The sequence below is a fragment of the Ascaphus truei genome, unplaced genomic scaffold (assembly GCF_040206685.1).
Source record: "Ascaphus truei isolate aAscTru1 unplaced genomic scaffold, aAscTru1.hap1 HAP1_SCAFFOLD_1812, whole genome shotgun sequence".
In the NCBI taxonomy this organism is placed as follows: Eukaryota; Metazoa; Chordata; class Amphibia; order Anura; family Ascaphidae; genus Ascaphus; species Ascaphus truei.
In genome coordinates this window covers 40,119-60,906 of record NW_027454713.1, presented here as the reverse complement: position 1 = coordinate 60,906, position 20,788 = coordinate 40,119, and the positions used below count along the sequence as shown (strand labels likewise).

The following is a 20,788-nucleotide window of genomic DNA, read 5'->3' as shown; positions in this document are numbered from 1 at the left end:
GCTCCGATCCCCCAACCCCCCATGCTGCTGAAAACTGAATTCCTCCACAGTTAATTTGGGGTTCGAAGTCACTGTGCCTGACTTCAATTTGATAGCCTGTATACCATAATTCGACCGTTTGTTCCTCAATTTATTTGCTAATAATGTATCTGGCTTGTTTGCTTTCTCATAAAATGTCCTCTTTGACCAACTTAATGACTTTTCAGCCTGGGAGGTAAGTAACAGATTTAATTCTATTCTAACATCTTTGAGTGCCTTCAAATTATCTTTATTTCCTGTATTCTTATACAGTAACCAAAAATGCCATATTACCGCCCATAAAAGAAGTACCTTATTACCATGCAATGAATCAGCATTGCTGTGCCAAAAATAATGCATTTTCTCACTGAAATTGTGTATGGATTTTAAATAAAAACATCCCCATCACAAATACAATTTCTGTAAAAAGGACACCGAAGTTTCACTTACAATGTGTGTACAGTACTTGGCACGCACACTTTTTTTGATAACTAATGCCTAATTTCACCCAATTTTCGAATTATGTATTTTTTTGTCTCGTCTAGTCCAAAAACAAGCTCCAATAATCCACCCATGCCAACACTGGAAGGTTGCTTTCTGCAGTCAGGATTACCTCCTCAAACATCTGAAGTTCAAACACCCAAATGAGTATATGGAAAAGATGAGGACAGAACAATCTTGCAACATTCCAATAAATATGACAGAAAATGCATCTTTCAACCAGTCAAGTCAATTAATAAACAATGTAACTGCTTCTCATTTCAAAATATATATATTAGCAGCTGCCTCAGGAAAAGATCTTGGAGAAAGTAGGAAGAGTCTGACATGGTTATCAGACCAGAACGCACAGAAGAGAACAGAGACCAGAGAGAGACCGCATGTATGTGGGGAATGTGGGAAGGGATTCAGTTTCTTATACAACCTGAACACACACAAGAGGACACACACAGGGGAGAGACCTTATGTATCTGGGAAATGTGGGAAGGGATTTAGTGACTTATCCAGCCTGAGGAAACACAAGAGGACACACACAGGGGAGAAATCGCATGTATGTGGGGAGTGTGGGAAGGGATTCAGTTTGTTATCCACCCTGAACACACACAAGAGGACACACACAGGGGAGAGACCTTATGTATGTGGGGAGTGTGGGAAGGGATTCAGTTTGTTATCCAGTTTGAACACACACACGAGGACACACACAGGGGAGAAACCGCATGTATGTGGGGAATGTGGGAAGGGATTTAGTCATTCATCCAGGCTGAACACACACAAGTGGACACACACTGGGGAGAGACCTCATGTATGTGGGGAGTGTGGGAAGGGATTTAGTGATTTATCCCACCTGAACACACACACGAGGACACACACAGGGGAGAAACCGCATGTATGTGGGGAATGTGGGAAGGGATTTAGTGAATTATCCCACCTGAATATACACAAGAGGACACACACAGGAGAGAGACCGCATGTATGTGGGGAATGTGGGAAGGGATTTAGACAGTTATCCCACTTGGACATACACAAGAGGACACACACAGGGGAGAGACCGCATGTATGTGGGGAATGTGGGAAGGGATTTAGTGACTTATCCCCTCTGATCAGACACAAGAGGACACACACAGGGGAGAGACCGTATGTATGTGGGGTATGTGGGAAGGGATTTAGTCGGTTATCCCACCTGGACATACACAAGAGGACACACACAGGGGAGAGACCGCATGTATGTGGGGAATGTGGGAAGGGATTTAGTGTTTTATACAACCTGAACACACACAAGAAGACACACACAGGGGAGAGACCGTGTGTATGTGGGGAATGTGGGAAGGGATTTAATGACTTATCCAGCCTGAGGAAACACAAGAGGACACACACAAGTGAGAGACCTATCTCTAAAGCCAGGCTTGTTTAGTGATAACCAGCGACTAAGAAGCTCACATATAAGTGTGCACGTGTATCTGTGTTACGCTAAATCAAAATGAAAAGTGACTTTAGTTTATGGTGCATAAAACGAGCATTTTAAAAGGATAAAAAGTTATAATGTTTTAAATGCAGGTTATTTGTATCATTCTTATTGTATTTTTATTTCAAGGAAAATGTTGTTCTTAATAATGTTTTATATTTCTATGCTGTTGGTTCTAATAAAATGTACTTTTCCCATTATGCTGAAGCGGTATGTAGTCACACTTAACTTTGAATCAGAATAGTTTTGCCGCGACCAGCTGGCCGCCGGCTTTAGGCCGCAGACGGACCCTCCGCCACCAGCCGCTTCTAATGTTAATATTATTACTGTTTAGGGGGTTCATTTAAGTGGTTTTAGCAGTTATGGTGGGGGGATGTTAGGGTAAGGGGAACTTAGTATATATGGGTTTTATGGTAGGGGGTTTAGGCACAAACCTTAGCAGCAAAGTGGCCGGTGGTGGGGTGAGTCGCGGCGAAACGGCCGCAACCAAATGTCCAAGAATGTCCTTTGAATACTGAGGTGGAGGACAAAGACACAGACTAACGTCCCAAGTGAGGGACATTAATGCAGCCGCCTTTATATGCTGTATGTCATGTTCCTTTAATATCTCTAGAGAGCAGCAAGGGCTGTCCCATCTATTTAACAGGTTACACGTAGACCTGAAAATGCACCTGATGGGGTTGAGTGTCCCTTTATTAATGACATATGCAGTAATGATGTAACAAGAGGTGCCACCTCACACAAGGACCTTTCCCACTGATGGTGACACTTGTACACCTCTGTGGCAGAGATTCCTGTTACACATGCGCTGGCGTTACCTCCCCACAAACACATTGCAAGGCTGAGGAAGGTGTTCATATGGGAATCTGAGGCCAAAACCTATGGTCAGAGTCCAGGTCATTCTGTGTCTCTCTCTCCCCCCCCATTCTGTGTCTCTCCCTCCACCCCCCATTCTGTGTCTCTCCCCATGCTGCTGTGTGTCTCTCTCCCCATGCTGTGTGCGTGTCTCCCCATGCTGTGTGCGTGTCTCCCCATGCTGTGTGCGTCTTTCTCTCCCCATGCTGTGTGTGTCTCTCCCCATTCTGTGTCTGTCTCTCCCACCCTCCCCTTTCTGTGTCTGTCTCCCTCCCCCCCGCCACCCTGTGTCTGTCTCTCTCCCCCCCGCCCCCCTTTCTGTGTCTGTCTCTCTTTAGAAAGAGTGAGTGTGTCGTCGTCCCCCATTCTGGACCCTACCTGCATGGGTGGGGAGAGAAGACATCTTGAGCCCTGCCAGCAGACACCGGAAGTTCTCACTGACAATTCCGGGTCTCACTGCTTGGGCTCCGCAGAAGGTAACCCCGCTCCCACCCTCTGCAGCACCAGCCTCCACTCTCCTCCTCCCTGCCAGCATTCTCTGCTCTCTGCTGCCCCCCTGCTCTGATGGCCAAAACCAGGACAGTCACAAAAAAACGGGACATTTTAAATTATGTCGGGCAACCGGGACAGACATTAAAAACCGGGACATCTGGTCACCCTATGCACAAGGAACCAAATAAATTTGTTACCTCGCATGACGGCTGGGCCATGTGAGCGGTACGCCCAATGAGAGTGAATCAAGTCCGTCACGGCCACGCCATGCCCCCCTCATCGCGTCCAACTACAGGGCACACATCGCTCCAGCCAGGCGTGATGCCCCTAGCACGGTCGTGCGCACAGACCTGTCATGGACACTAACAGTTATATGCTTCTTAAATCGCTTATGTTACTGTATGTCTAAACTTGTAATGTTTCCAAAATAAAGCTTAACAATGCATTGTATGCTGCTGCAAGTCATTGATAAATAACAAAAAGCATCCAACGCAAATACATGGGGATTTCGCATCATAATCCTGGTGCTGTTTTGTCTTCCAATCTTGGAGTGGGGAAACTTAGAACCAGCACCCCATATATTTCATAGGGGAAAAGGCACTTGGCCTTAAGGTGCATTTCAGCAGAAGCTGGGAATTTATAACCTGCTCAGGCACCCAGACTGTATATTCACGACATTATATCATGCTGGGCATTAGCTTGTGCAGCTATAGCCCTGCTTAACCCTGTCACTGCCAAGGAGGCTTTCAATGCTACGCAGAGGATGGGAAAGTGTTAACCCATGATCGGCCAGCGGGAGGGGTGAATTACCAGCGATTTTACATGACCTGTTAAAAGAAGTCATGAGGAGCAGGATCACCCCAGAATAGAGAAAAACACAATATAGTGTGCACTGTGTATATAAATGATGACGATATGACACTGAACTTGGCCCATATGCCAGCCCTCTTACTAGAGAAAAGATCAAATAAGGCTCATCAAATCAAAGGTTGTAATGTGTCTTCTTGCTGCTATGTCTGTAAGATCCCAGGTCTGTATATGATCAGGTATAGCTATTCCCCAGGTGCTGCATGTGGATGTATCCTCAAGACAAAAAAAAGAGAGATGTAGTGTATTCCAAAAGACACAAAGTTTTAGTGGCTATTACACAGAATACTCACAATTTGCGTAAAGAACAAAGGGAATGGTAAACAGGGCGTTGTAGGTATAAGAGTCCACGGTATCGATCTGGGGCACTCAGATGCTGCTTTGCTGTTAGCCTCCAGCTCTCTGGGTCCTGCCAGGAACCCCCCGCTTCACCGCTCCACTTGCTTATCTCCCCGACCTCCTGAGCGTGCGACGTCATTACCCAGTGCGCTCCTGCCTCCGGTATCGTCGGGTAACGGTAAGTGAAGGCTGTTCCTGTGACTATGCTGCCCCACGTCTTCCCTCCGTGTTGGTCACTCAGCGCGTTTCTCAGCTTACTCCGCTTCCTCAGGAGTTAACCCCTCCCGCACCCTCAGTCTATTTAAAGGCTATCTTAATTAAGCAATTGGGTGCAGATGGGCATATATTGCCTAAAAGATGCTTCATATAAATATAACGTCTAGTACACTTTATTAATTAATATTCAAAACACAGCAGTGTTCAAAATGCACTACAAAAGACATAGCTTATACAAATGAAGATAAAAACAACAAACCATATTAGTAAAGTACACTAAAATTCATATATCAATATAAACAGATAAAATATCCAGATGAAACAGACTCACTCTCTATAACAACTATACAATCTCAAATATCCCAATAACAGCATAAAGGGGGGAAAAGGGGGAGAAATGAACAAGAGAACACTGGATCAATAAAACATATAAAAAAATTCATGTTAACACAATATTAAAACCAGAGTACTGAGTTGGTGTTAAAAAAAAAAACAGGAGAAGTATATGAGCAAAGGTACTGAGAAAGGAGAAAATTTAAACAACTTACCGTAATTTTCTTTTCCTGGAACCATGGCAGTGGGCACCATTGGGTTAATCCCTTCTCACTCTAGGTAGGACAGGAAATAGACTTTTGCAGGTAGGCCATATAAGGCCCCTCCCTCTACCTGCACCTTAGTCTTACGATTCTTCCATATATATATATATAACTGAATATATATAACTGATAGGCATTAGACATACATAGGGAGGGTAACTATGTGCCCACTGCCATGGTTCCAGGAAAAGAAAATTACGGTAAGTTGTTTAAATTTTCTCCTTTCCTGATCACCCTGGCAGTGGGCACCATTGGGACATACCCAAGCAGTGCAAATTTTAGGGAGGGATACATCAGAATAGACAACACCAGTTTAATGCCTTATCAGTTTAACCTTTATTAATACACTTTACACTTTATTTTACTACAGTTTCTAACACTCTACGCCCAAAGCTTGCGTCAGCTGATGATTGTACGTCTAGTCTGTAGTATTTCAAGAATGTATTGAATGAGGACCAGACAGCTGCTTTGCATATTTGTCCTGGTGTAGCCTGAGCCTTAAATGCCCATGAAGTAGCCATGGCCCTTGTAGAATGAGCTTTAATGTTCAAAGGTTTATCTTGTCCTTTGCTTTCATAAGCTTTTTTAATACAAGACACGATCCACTGGGAAATTGTTGTCTTTGATGCTGCTTGACCTTTCTTTGTTCCCTCTGGAATGATGAATAGTTTGTCTGACTTTCTGACATCTTGCATCCTTTCCAGGTACACCTTTAGACATCTTACCACGTCTAACTTGTGTAGTCTTTCTTCTTTCTTATTTTTTGGTTCTGGACAAAATGATGGAATCACAATCTCTTGATTCATGTGGAACTGTGATACCACCTTTGGCAGGAATTGATGCACTGGTCTGAGAACTGCCTTGTCTTGATGTATGACTAGGAATGGTTCCTTGGCAGATAGCGCCTGTAGTTCTCCCACTCTCCTTGCTGAGGTGATTGCTATCAGAAACGCCATTTTCCATGACAACCATTTTAGGCCTATCTCCTCTATAGGTTCAAACGGAGCTGCTGTTAGTACATCCAATACTAGGGACAAGTCCCATGTAGGTACCCTGTTTTTGATTTGAGGTCTTAACCTTTTAACTGCCTGAAAGAATCTGATGATCAATCTTTCCATTGCCAGATTTCTTTCCAACAAGGCTGATAATGCAGACACCTGTACTTTTAACGAGCTGAGACTGAGACCTTTCTCAAATCCTTTATGCAGGAACTCCACTATACTGCACCGACACACTTTATTCGAGCAAATACCCAGTATGTACCTGGCAGATACCTGGAATGCGCCGCTCCTTACCTCTGACAAGCCCCGTTGCGTTTGCCTTCCCAGCCTGGGTTCATGCCTGGCTGACGGGCGGCTGATCTGTTAAATGATAATGATTAGGATTTAATAGGCTGCAATGCTTCGCGTGTCTACCAGATGGCATAAATTCATGAATTGTAATGCAGTATATATATATATACTGTGCAGTATTGCAGCCAGTGGGAATAAAATGCTTCAATCCCTGCCTAGAAAAAAACCCAATGCACTCGGGCAGAAAACAGTCACAAACCTCAATACACCCGGGTATACCCGAATTCGTGGGACTAGCCGTGCTCGAATAAAGTGTGTCGCCAGTGTAGATACAATTCCAGGTGAAAGGAAATTTTGTTTCTCTTTTTCACACCAATCGCAAAAGCAAAGCCAGATTCTATGGTATACACTTGATGTGGAACTTTTCCTTGCTTGTAAAAGGGTTTGAATTGTTTTGTCTGAACAACCCTTCAGTCTCAATGTTTCCCGCTCAATCGCCATGCCATCAAAGCCCATTGTTTGGCATTCGGATGACATATTGGTCCTTGTCGCATCAGTCCTTTGCGATCTGGTATGTGCCATGGTGCGTCTACTGCCATATTTACCAAGTGTGTGAACCAAAGCCTTCTTGGCCAATATGGTGCTATGAATATCACCTCTGCTTGGTCTTCCCTGATTTTCCTGATTGTTTTTGGAATTAGGGGAATTGGAGGGAACAAGTACACCAACTTGAAGTCCCATTTGAAGCTGAGAGCATCTGTAGCTTGTGCACTTGGATGAAACTGTCTGGCACAGTAGTTCCTTAACTTGCGGTTCTGGGGTGTCGCCATGAGATCTATGTCTGGATGACCCCATCACTCTACCAATTCTTGAAACACCTCTGGATCTAATGACCATTCTCCTGGGTGTATGATGTTCCGACTTAGAAAATCTGCTGTGACATTTTCTAGTCCTGGGATATGTATGGCTGTAATATCCAACAAGTGGCGTTCTGCCCAAAAGAGTATTTCTGCTGTGAGATTCATCAGCTTTCTGCTCCTGGTTCCTCCTTGCTTGGCTATATACTTGACAACTGACCTGTTGTCTGATTCTATTTTTATACAGCCACCTCTTACAATATATGGTATTGGAAAGCTTCTAGGGCCCTTTGTACTGCTTTTAATTCCAGTAGATTTGATGGCAGGTGCTTTTCCTGGTTTCCCCAGGTTCCTTGCACCACCTTTTCTCCCATCTGGGCACCCCAACCTGTTTTGCTCGCATCTGTTGTAATTCTTAACCAGTGTACTGGTTGTAGCGTTTTTCCTTTTCCCAGGTTTCGGGTATCTTCCCACCACTTTAATTCCTGTTTTGTGTGTGGGTGTAACAAGATTCTTTGTCTTGTGTCTTTGTGATTCCCATTCCATTGTTGTAGGAAATTGTTTTGCAGTGGTCTCATATGTAGTGCTGCCCATTTTGTGACGCTTAATGTTGAAGCGAATTTCCCTAGGAACTTCATGCATTCTTCTGCTGAAGTCCTGGTAGCTTTCCTGAGCTTCTTTGTTTGTATGGCTATATCTTGTCTTTTTGCCTCTGGTAGTCTCACTTCTCCTTTGCTGTATCGAATTCTACGCCCAGAAATCTTAACAGCTGAGTGGGTACGAGATGGCTCTTGTCTCTGTTTATTAACCAACCGTGATGTTCTAGGAAGGTTATTACCATATTTTGGTCTTGTTGGAGTTTCTCCAAATCCTTTGACTTTACCAGGATGTCGTCCAGGTAAGGGTATATTTCTACCCCCCTTTCTCTCATTTCTGCCACTAGAGGGGCTAGAACCTTTGTAAACGTCCTTGGGGAAGTAGCCAGACCAAATGGCAGCGCTGTGTACTGATAATGATCTTGATTTACTGCAAACCTTAGGAATCCTTGATGTCCTTTTGCTATGGGCACATGCAGATAAGCGTCTTTTAAGTCTATCGCCACCATCCAGTCTCCTGGTTGTATTTCTTGAATAATCAGATTCAAGGACACCATCTTGAATTTTCTTATCTTCAAGAATGAATTTACCCTTCTTAGGTCTAGGATTGCTCTGTAATCCCCAGTAGGTTTTTTTTTTTTACTAGAAAAATCCTGGAATAAATTCCGCTTCCTCTGTCTTCCTGAGGTACCTTCTTTATTACTTCTGCTCGTAATAATTTCTTTAAAGCCGAATTCATCTGTCTTCTTTTTTCCTTGGACTGTATACATGTTATTACGCCCATATTCCTTCTTGGTATCTCCCTGAATTCTATGTTGTACCCCTGACGAATGGTCTGTAATACCCAATTGTCCAGTATTGTTTGGGCCCATGTTGTATAAAACTGTCTCAGCTGCCCTCCTACGGACAATTGCTGGGCCCTCTGACCTTCATGTGGACTTATTCCTTGTGAATGATCCTCTTCCTCTGGAGCCACGAAAAAGCCGATTCTGGCCACCTCTCCATGTTGTTTGTCTTGGGAAAGACCTACCAGGTCTATATGTCTTTGCTTCTTTATACTGGTTTCTATTAGCCTGTTGGAAGCCGAATCTTCTGGCTCTGTATTCCTGAGGTAAAAAAGTGCTCTTACCTCCTGATGCTTTTGTTATTATTGCATCCAGTTTGCTGCCGAAGAGGAATTCACCTTCAAATGGTAATGCACACAAGGTATTCTTTGATGCTGTGTCAGCCATCCACTGTCTGAGCCATAAAGCCCTTCTTGCTGATACCGTCAGTGCCATAGATTTGGCAGCTAATTTTACTGCATCCAATGAAGCTTCTGCTATGTAATCTGTTGCCCATTTTACTTCTGACAGTGCTTTAAGAATAGCACTTCTTTTTACGCCTTTGTCTATTGCCTCTTCAATGTTGGCAATCCATACTCGCATAGCCCTTGCTGCTGACGTAGTTGCTATGGCAGGTTTGTAGGCTGTTCCTGCGGTAACATATGCTTTTTTTAAAACATAATCCATTTTCTTATCCATAGCGTCCCTTGGTGACGCAGTTTCCTCTATTGGGATTGTGGTCTTTTTTACTATTCTGGAAATAGCAGTATCCACCCTTGGGCTAACCTCCCAATTTTTTACCTCTTCCTGTGGGAATGGATACATTTTCCCAAATCTTTTAGGCGCAAATAATTTGGCGTCTGGTCGAGCCAGTTCCACCTGAATGAGGTCTTTAATCACTTGATGGATAGGAAACTCTCTACCTTTCTTTTGTCTTGCCCCAAAAAGTTTATCCTTCTTGTGGGTTAACTCCTCAGTGTCTTCTAGTTCTAACGCCTGTCTCATGGCTTTGATAAGTGGATCCACCATCTCTACATCAAATTCAGATTCTTCCTCCTGAATATCTTGATCTGATGAATCCACTTCCCCTTCTGATATTTGAAAACAATCAATTTCAGCCTCATCTGACGAAAACCCTTTCCCTTTATCCAAACTGGTTTGGGATCTAGATCTTTTCTGCGTAGGGTTAACTGCTTGCTGGACTGCTTCATCCACACTCTGTTTAACTGCCTCCTTCATTAATACAAGGAAATTGCTCATTTGTTCATTGTCACCTGCTGCTGCCTTAAGACAATCTTCACATAATTTCTTCCCTATTAGGGCTGGTTTTTCACAAGCTGAACACCATTTAGTTTTCTTAGCAACCTTTCTTTTATGTTGCAGGGATTCCCCCTTCCCTTTTGAAGATTCTGCTTCTGGGAGGGTAACCACCGAACTAAATTATAAAAACAAAATAAATACTAAACATACACCCTAATGTATATATATACACCATCTCTCTTTCCCCTGTAGAACTAAAACTAAGGACTCACCTAGTCTTGGGAACTGAAGTTTTGGGTGTTTCCATTTTTGAATCCATTTCCAGTACTTGGCTTCTCCCTGCTGAGCGTTCCATGCTGCACCTCTCCTCACACATACACACAGTGTGGTCGTCGCTTCTCTGATGTCATCAAGTGCTCGTGCACGGCTCACGTGCTGTGCACGTATCTGCCGGCGTGACGCGCACGCTCCTAAGCGGCCGCGTGTACTGTACCCTTTTTTCCGCAGTATTTCAAATACTCACGCGGTCAAAAGAACCTTTCCCGGTTCGCAGCTAAAGCTGCTACTCCTTCCGCTTCTAGCAGAGTTCCTGGGGTAGTTTTACCGCCGCATCCACAGACGCTAGTGCGGTCATTGAGCCTTCCGCTCACAGCTATGGCTGCTCCCCCTTCCGCGTGTAGCGGGCTCCTGGGTACTTTACCGCAGCGTACCAGACGCTAATGCGGTGAGTCTGGGCCTCCACGGCTCCCAGCTGCAGCTGCTATGTGCCTTTGTTTGGTCCTGGGGCTTTGCACCTAAGCTTCCCCACCCGCGGCTGCAGCTGCTCCCCCCCCCAACAGGGGCTCCCCCGACTCTAAGGGGTCTCCATCTTGCCACCTGTAGGGCGCGTCGATCGGAGCTTCAGGGCAGAGAGGCTGAGACCCTGGATATCTGCACAAGGTGCAGTAGGTGAGTCCTGTTAGAAAATAAAAAAATCCTACACCTAGCTGTGAGGACAGGAAAAAAACTAAGGTGCAGGTAGAGGGAGGGGCCTTATATGGCCTACCTGCAAAAGTCTATTTCCTGTCCTACCTAGAGTGAGAAGGGATTAACCCAATGGTGCCCACTGCCAGGGTGATCAGGAAATATACCAATAAAATTCATGTAAAAACCCATAAAATGTATAAATAAGTGACAACTAATATTTATTATAAAAATGTTATCTCAAATTCTACGTTCAAACCATGTGGAATGAGTGTTTTGAGTTTATGGATCCAAAACATCTCTCCTTTACTTTAATCAAATCCCCTGTCTCTGCCTCTCCAATGCTGTTGCACCAACTCTATTCCCAAAAGAGTCAAACCCGTGGGATCAGAGTTGTGACACACTGTGAGTTAAAATCCCTCTGCGAATGGCGCTCAGATGTTCCAATATGCGGGTCCTAATAGGTCTAGTGGTTTTACCAACATGTTGGAGCCCGCAAGGTTATTCCAAAATGTATATTACATATGCTGACCTGCAGCATATAAATCTATCTATTTTGAAAGTCTCTTGTCTCAAATTTGACATTAAAAAATCATCTTTCTTTAGATTTAAACTTACAAGCTGTATAGGATGTACAACCAAAACAACCTTTAGCATTCTTTAAGAAACTAACTGCATTATTAGAAAAATTTCTATCCTCATTTTTATCTGTCTTCATTTTTCTTATAACACTATGAGCCAGCTTGTTTTTCAGGTTGTTAGTTTTCCTAAAAATCACATTCGGTACTAAAGGGATTTCACTCTTCAATAGAGGGTCATTCAAAAGCAAATGCCAATATTTTTTTTAATAATACCTTTAATTTTCTGTGCCTCTCTATTGTATTCTGTAAGAAACACATACTGTAACTAAAAATATTTTCTCTTTTCTTCAGGAAACTGTGAATTTTCTTTTACTTTAATTAGATCTTTCCTTTCTAATTTTCTTGTTTTCTCAAGGGAGTCATTAAGGAGTACCTCACTGTAATTCTTCTCAAGAAATCTCATTTTTTTAGATCTTCTACTTGGCTAGTGAAGACTCCCTCATCAGTACAATCCCTCTTTATTCTGCGAAATTGTCCGTATGGCACATTATCCATCCATTTAGGATGGTGACAACTTGTTCGAAGAATATAATTGTTTCTGTCCACTGCCTTAAAGATGGATCTGGCCTTTAGTTGATCACCTTATCCATAGACGGTCAGATCTAAATAGTCTACTTCCTTAACACTAATAGAAGATGTGAACTGCAGATTCCTATCGTTGATATTCAAATCCTCTATAAACTTAACCAGACTGTCATGGTCCCCTTTCCACACTAAGATAATGTCATCAATATATCTCCGCCAGAGGACCAGATCTGCACCAGGCCAAACCTCAGACCAAATGTAACAGTCTTCCCAATCTCCCATAAAGAGATTGGCATAGCTCGGTGCAAACCTGGGCCCCATGGCGGTTCCACATCTCTGCAGGTAGAAGTCACTTTCAAGCCAGAAATAATTCTTATGTAGTATGAATTCCATACATTCAATCAAAAAATCAATCTGTAGTCCATCCTACTTTGCATCTATCAGAACAGTGGATGTCAAAAAGTCACACCCTTGTGATAGAAGTGTATAATGAAGTCACATCCTGTCACGGTTGTGTTCGCCACATACCAGGACCGGATCGCGGGGCTGAGGTGGGGTTGTATAATCACCGACCTTAGTCCGCGCAGACTGTTCCGGAATGCGCAGTTGGCCGTCGTACGTAGCAGGGTTAGGATTGGAGAAGGCAGCATCGTCGTTTTTCAAGCAGGCGTTCGGCAACAGGTAGACAGGAGTTCCCAGCTTCAGCTTGAGAGCTTGAGTGCGGGAGTGGCCTCTGTGCGAGGAGCGTCCTCAACCCATGACGCCGGTCTCAGCAGGGGGAGACAGCAGGCTGGCCGAAGTACACCGCAGGGCAGCGTTGGGGGAAACCAATGCTTCAGCACCAATGACAAAAGCAGGCCTGTGCGTGGAGAAACGCAGCAGGCCTCAGGATACTCAGGAAGTCAGGCCTCTGCGTAGAAGCGTAGAAGCGTAGCAGCAGGCCTCAGGATACTCAGGAAGTCAGGCTTCTGCGTAGAAGCGTACTGCACCGACACACTTTATTCGAGCAAATACCCAGTATGTACCTGGCAGATACCTGGAATGCGCCGCTCCTCACCTCTAACAAGCCCCGTTGTGTTTGCCTTCCCAGCCTGGGTTCATGCCTGGCTGACGGGCGGCTGATCTGTTAAATGATAATGATTAGGATTTAATAGGCTGCAATGCTTCGCGTGTCTACCAGATGGCATAAATTCATGAATTGTAATGCAGTATATATATAAATACTGTGCAGTATTGCAGCCAGCGGGAATAAAATGCTTCAATCCCTGCCTGGAAAATACCTCAATGCACTCGGGCAGAAAACAGTCACAAACCTCAATACACCCGGGTATACCCGAATTCGTGGGACTAGCCGAGCTCGAATAAAGTGTGTCGCCAGTGTAGCAGCAGGCCTCAGGATACTCAGGAACTACTAACAAAAATCAGAGAAGTTAGTACACAAGGAGACAAGCCTAGGGCTTGTGGCAGAACACGTAATGTCCAGGGAAGGAAATTATGCTCGGCTCTGATTCAGAGCCAAAGCCCAACATATAAAGGGCGGAGATCCAATCACAGGAGGAGGATACAGTACCGACACACTTTATTGCAGTGTGGTCGGTACCGCAAGCCGGGATATTTCCCGGCTTGCTTGTGGCTGCCCCTCGGCATGACGCGCGGTCACGCGTCTTCGGGAGCCTGCGCCCCCTGCATGCGCGTCCAGGGCTCCCCGAGGGAGCCCTGGTGTCCCGCGATCTGCGGGACGGCGGCAGGGGGTTCCGGGGGACCCGGCGGACCCGGTAGCGGTAGGGAGAGCGCCCCGATCGGAGGGCGCTCTTCCGCTGCTTCGGCGCACGCCCGTCACACTCGGGCGCGCGCCAGGCTACTGCTGCGGCCAAGAACGGGCAAATGCTCGAATAAACTTGGCCGCAGCAGTATGTGAGTATTCCTCCAATGATGGGGCACAGGGCAGAAGTTGCAATGAGAGGCAGCACATGTGACATTGATTGCCAGAGGAAGCCTTTGTAACTGCAGAGATCTGCAAGGCTAGAATGAAAGCCAGGAGTGGATTCCTTACAGTACCCCCCCCTTTCAGGTGAGACCTCCGGACGAATAGGAAAATTCACAGATCTGGGGGACATGGAGGTTTTCCTAAACTTCCTTAGGCGAGAAGTGGTATTGAAAGCCCACGGTTTGCTGGGATTCCTTACAGTACCCCCACCTCTGGGTGAGAAGCCTGGGTGGACAGGACCATTCATAGGTCTGGGAGACATTGAGCTGTTCCTAAAGTGTCTCAGGCGAGAATTAGGTCCAAAATCCAGGTGTACATGGGCGAGTACCACATAGGAGAGCGGTGGCACTGCGGTTCTCGGTACATGGGCAATGAGACCAGGGAACTTGGAAATCCAAAGCAGAGAAAGGACAGGGGACTCCGGAATAGGGAAATCAGAAGGGCAGCAGCCAGGTGTCAGGTGCATAGTAATAGTCCAAGAGTACGGGACATAGGACACTGATTGTCGGACATGAAAGACATTAGGGACTGCAGGGCAGACAATGGCTTTGGCGAAATCAGCACGTAAGAACTTGCGAGAGTCTTTAGCTCCCAAGGAATTCTGAGTGGTGGTTAGTGAGGGTATTAGGGCGGGAGGGTTCACTGCAAGATATTGAAGCAGTATTCACGATAAGAACCAGGCTTGTAATCCCAAGCAATTCGAGAGAGCCGGAAGCAGTGATGACATACAGCACCGACATTGTTTATTGCACTAAATCACGACGGCACACCGAGATCTACCCCAGCTGCCGCCAGTAACAACCGCGCGCCGCCGCGTTTCCCCCACGCACCCCCCCTCCACTTCGCGCGCAATTTAAATCCCTTCCCGACCCCGTACAAGGCTCCTGCTATGCCCCTCTGCTTCCCCGCACCCCCGCTTACCTTCATTTGATCTCCAGGGGTGTCGGGGAAGCCAGGGGAAGACGGGGAAGACGGGGAAGCCGGGCGCGCATGTTACTGTGACGTCACAGTGCGCCGCCACGCGCCGCGGCTACCCGCTTCCCAGCCGCATGGAGCCGGCGGCTTTTGCTTCAATAAGCAATGTCGCTACTGTACTTCTTGGTTGTGGTACAGGCAGTTGAGGAAGAATCCACCTCCTTTGGCCTCTGATATTTGGGGAGAATCAAATCCGAGGTTATGGCCTTAGCGAAGGGCATAGTAAGAAGCAAGGAGATAGTAGGGGAGAACATGTCCATACCCATAGTGGGGCTATCAAGAACAAGGACGGATGCCTCAGGTAAAGTAACGAGGTCCAGTATGGGTGTCTTCGTCTTAGGGAAAGACCAAATGCAATCCAGAAAGGGCACTTTAGACACCGCACAGAAACCTGCGAGTAAAGACTCTGTTTATCGGATAAGATCTGTTTTCTTACCTTTCAAAGCAGGAAGCCGGGTAAACGGTGCAACAGCCTTAGGAATAGAAGTCTTGGGGTTAAAGCTGGGTACCTCCAACAGAGAGACAGCAAACGGAGAACATGAACTTGAGTTAGCCGTGGAGGTCCCAGGTAGGAGGGTGTGGCATGATACTGTGGGAGAAGCAATGCGGAATATGACTGTTTTAAACATAGGGTTCTTAACATCGAAGGCTCCAGGCACCTACCTGAGAGGTAACCCTAGTTTTGCAACAGGACAGTCAATAGTAAGAACCCCAAGTATTGTGGAAAATACAGTGAAATATAAGTCCATCTTGTACACAGGAGTTTTCTAAAAAAGGGACGCAGCGGGTATTGCCGAAAGTTCCAAGTGCGATACCCCTGAGTTCATGCTAGCAGACATGCAATCAGTAGCGGATACCCCGAACACTGTGGGCAAGTCAGCATGAAACAGTATTGTAAGTGGAGTGGACATCCCAGACTTTAGGCCTAAGCGTGGAGTTACAGGGGGCTTAGAACAAAAAAGGCTATTCTCAGCCATGAGGAGCTTTAAGTCATCTGTAATCATCCCGGAGGCTGTGGCATGATCCGTGAAAGAAACTGTGGTAGGCCTTCCAATAGACACAATGGACATCTTGCTTGTCACTGAAGTGGGTGATTGAGATCCAGCAGAAACTGAACTAGCTACTGTAATAAGAGCAGAGAACATTGTGCTTGTTTCTGAATTGGGTCCCTGAGAATCCCAAGTGCGGGCATCAGACTGCATGGGAGACTCAGTGACAGGGGTCTTGGAAATCAATTAAAGGAATTGCAGGTATCACAGACTTAATAGGAGAAATACCTAGCAAAACAGGAATCTTAGCAACACTCAGAGACAGAGGAGGGAAAGCATTGGGAACAGGCATAACAGATAGGACAAACGGAAGTAAGCTAAGGAAGGCTGCTTCTACAACAGAAGATTTAGTAGCGGCAGAGCTTAACTCAGCGGCTGCTGGAGAACTTTTAACTACAGTGAGAGGGGACTGTAGGTTTACAAAATCAGGGGTAAAGGGAGTTTTAGATTTGAAAACTTGATCCTCCAAAAAGGAGGGGCCTGACTCTAATTGTACTAAGGGAGCAACAACAGATACGCTGATCTCAGAAGGGGTCACTTGGGAAGGGTCATAATATACATTGTTCGCATTTAACCCTAGGATTTGAGAAGAGGAGAACACAGGCAGTACAAGGGGGGCAACCACAACTGTGCTGGTCTCTGAAGTGGGTATTTGGGAAGGAGTTGCTGGGACATCAGAAACGACTATAGATTCAATGAAAAGAGGTCTATGCTCAGAAGCAGGGATTTCAGCTCTCAGAGTGACAGACGGGGTCAGCGAAATACCTAGGAGTGGGAATTTTGCAAACAGGTTTAGGGAAACAAACAGTTCCAGAATACTTTTAACTGGAGCCAGTATTATTGCCGGAAGTTCAGGGGGCATAGCCCCGAGAATTTTAGCTGAGCCAGGGGACATACGGGGTTCATCCTCTAAAGCTAAAGAGGGGTCCTTGACTGGCGGACTACAGGGATTTACCAAGGGCAGTTCATAGGGCTGACCCGCAGGGAATACAGAAAAAACATTAAGGGTTTTGTCAGGCTGTGCCTGAGAATCAGGAAAAGAGAAGCTAACCTCCGAAAGTGGGGTCATACGGGGTTCAGCCTCTTACCCTAGGGACCTAACATTAGTCTGCGGAATACAAGGGTGAACAATGGGGACTTCACAGAGCAGACTTGCAGGGGTTAAAACAGAAATATCCTCGGGACAGAGCTTAGAAATTCTGGGTTAGAAAGAGAGGGTAAACAGGGTTCTTTCTTTGGTGCTAGGGAAGACACATTGACCTGGGGACTGCAGGGATTTACAGTGGGGGACTCATAGGCCTGACTCGCAAGCGTTAAGACAGGAATAACCTCTGGGACAGAACCCAGGGAGGTTAAGTCAGGACTAGGGACCGTGGCAGCTTCTACCTTAGGGGGGCTGTGATAGTGGGACAGTTTGGTCATTTCCTGGAGAGGGAGGTACCCCCACAGGTTTAGCAACAGGACTGGCAGTACAGGGGAACTGCCAAGCAGCAGCATAGCTGGCGAGGCGGGGGTCCTGTTCTTTTATGCAAATGTCCAATGTTAAGGAAAGTACACGGAGCGTGTCTTGAGCCTGAGCCAACATGTAGAGGGGGTCCTGTTGTACTACGGGAATGTCCAATGATAAGGCCAGGGCATAGAGTGCATCTTGGGCGTCGGCCAGTTCCATAGGGTTCACATTATCCCAGGTTAAAGGGGAACCAGGGGAGAAAACACAAGCGGCCAAAGACTGTTTTAACTCCTTGAGGCAGTAAACCTTAATAATGAGATCATTACGACATTGTCTTTGCAAAGGGGTTAAAGCTTCAAACATAAACTGATCTTCAAGAAGGGGTAGTATTATTTCGCACAGATACTGGTTTTCAAACTGGGACTGGCCCGCAGGCCGGGACAGGATTTCAGATAGAAACATACCAACCCTCAACCCAGGGCGGTCCGAGTTTGTGGGGCCAAGCATACTGTCACGGTTGTGCTCGCCACAAACCAGGACCGGACCGTGGGGCTGAGGTGGGGTTGTATAATCACCGACCTTAGTCCGCGCAGACTGAACCGGAATGCGCAGTTCATCGTCGTACGTTGCAGGGTCAGGATTGGAGAAGGCGGCATCGTCGTTATTCAAGCAGGAGTTCGGCAACAGGTAGACAGGAGATCCCCGCTTCAGCTTAGGAGCGTGAGTGCGGGAGTGGTCTCGGCCCATGACGCCGGTCTCAGCAGGGGGAGACAGCAGGCTGGCCGAAGTACACCGCAGGGCAGCGTGGGGGAAAAACAACGCTTCCGCACCAATGACCAAAGTAGGGCTGTGCGTGGAAAAACGCAGCAGACCTCAGGATACTCAGGAAGTCAGCCCTCTGCATAGAAGAGTAGCAGCAAGCCTCAAGATACTCAGGAAGTCAGGCCTCTGCGTAGAAGCATAGCCACAGGCCTCAGGATACTCAGGAACTACTAACAAAAAACAGAGAAGTTAATACACAAGGAGAAAAGCCTAGGGTTTGTGGCAGAACACGTAACGTCCAGGGAAGGAAATGATGCTCGGCTCTGATTCAGAGCCAAAGCCCAACATATAAAGGGCGGAGATCCAATTACAGGAGGAGGGTGTGTGAGTATTCCTCCAATGATGGGGCACAGGGCAGAAGCTGCAATGAGAGGCAGCACATGTGCCATTGATTGCCAGAGGAAGCCTTTGTAACTGCAGAGGTCTGCAAGGCTAAAATGAAAGCCAGGAGTGAATTCCTTACACATCCACTACTGCCAATATATATACTTCTCTCCATGCTAATTAACTAGGCATATTAATAATGGCTGTAGTGTCAATAACATACGATCTGTGTCCCTTCACATACACGTGCAGAAATGAGTCAATATAAGCTGACAAATTGGATATTAATGAGTCAATCCCCGATATTATTGGCCTTCCTGGGGGATTGTCTAAGCTTTTATGAACTTTCGGTAGAAAGTAGAAGATGGGTATCTGAGTATCTGAGTTAAGGATACCAACGTCCTTCCCTTTCTCTAGTAAAACTTTTAAGTCAGCTGTATATTCTATGGAGGGGTCCTTTCTTAGTTTCAAATATGTTGTCTCATCATTAAGTAATCGATATGATTCCTTCAGATAGTTCTCTCTATCCATAACGACTACAGCCCCTCCCTTAGCCAGTTTAATTTCTAGCCTCTGATCTTCTATGATTTCCTTTATTGCTTCTCTTTCCACTTTAGTTAAATTATATCTAAAAGCAGACTTTATTTACCAGACTCCCAAAATCATTTGTTATCATTTGATTCAAATCATCCAAGTTGGAGAGGCGGAGATACGACAGCAAAGAGCATGATAGCATAACCTAGCTGCTCTGAGCCCCGCTGAACAATATAAGCACTCAAAACCTATAAAAATATACGGATTTTGTCGCCAAATAACATAAAAGATACATAAAGGTCTCAGGATGTCAAAGAGAGGAGTGAAAACACCAAGGAAGAGGGGGATGCCTGAGTATTTTGGGAAAGCCCGGGCGGCCTGTGCTGATGCAGAAATGGCACCCATTTGAAACACAGACTCTGAAACAGAGCTGGAGGGAGAAGAAGAAGAAATGGACAACGCTGCACAGAGGCCAGTGAGGCAATGTGACTTTAATAAGCTTTACAAGGACTTGAAATCTATGCTGCAAGCAGAGATAAAAGATTTGAAAAGAGAAGTTACAGGGCTTGGGGAGAGAACCGGAGCATTAGAGACTAAAGTGGATCAGACAATAAAGTCTATAAAAAAAAATGATAAAAAGACAGCGGACCTGCAGAGTCAAATCAACGAGATTAAAGACAGACAAGAGGATGCAGAAAACCGCGACCGTAGAAACAATCTGCAGATCCGGGGGGTACCAGAGTCAGTGCAGGACTGCGAGGAGTTCATAAGGCGGTGGCTAGAGAGTATACTCCCGGATACACCGAAAGAGTACTTGGCTCTAGACAGATGCCACAGAGCCCTGTGGGCGAAGCCGCTGAAAACGGAACAGCCTAGGGACATCATTGTGCGGATGCACCACTTTAGATCCAGGGAGGCTGTCTTACAAAAAACACGTCCCCTACCAGCGGTGGAATTTGAGGGTACCCGGCTTATGATTTTTCAAGACCTGGCACCAACCACACTAGCAAGGCGGAGGAGTCTGCTTCCCATAACAAAGCAACTAAGGGACAAGGCAATAAGGTATCGCTGGACCTTCCCTTTCGGCCTCATGGTGATTCGGAATGGCCGGTCCTTTACCATGAGGAAACTAGAGGAAGGGCCTGCCTTTCTCAACAAATTAGGACTAGGGGAAGCTATCACAGCCGAGGGACCAGAAGAGGCTCCCCTGGACCCCACGTGGACAAGCAGTGCAAAAGCTGCTAAGGACAAAGGAGGGAAAAATTAAACCTGGACATATGCCTCAGTAGGCAAAAGTTACACGTTTTGTTTCACAAGTTTTGGCACCCACAAGTTATGGCAATATA

At 45.9% G+C, this 20,788-nt stretch overlaps 1 protein-coding gene across 1 annotated transcript; it reads left to right on the top strand.

The window, feature by feature from the left end:
* The first annotated feature begins 577 nt into the window (after nucleotides 1-577).
* Nucleotides 578-2,343, top strand: LOC142476963 (uncharacterized). Its single transcript, XM_075582035.1, has one exon. The coding sequence runs from the start codon at nucleotides 671-673 to the stop codon at nucleotides 1,925-1,927; it is 1,257 nt and encodes a 418-aa protein (XP_075438150.1). The 5' UTR covers nucleotides 578-670; the 3' UTR covers nucleotides 1,928-2,343.
* The last annotated feature ends 18,445 nt before the right edge of the window (nucleotides 2,344-20,788 follow it).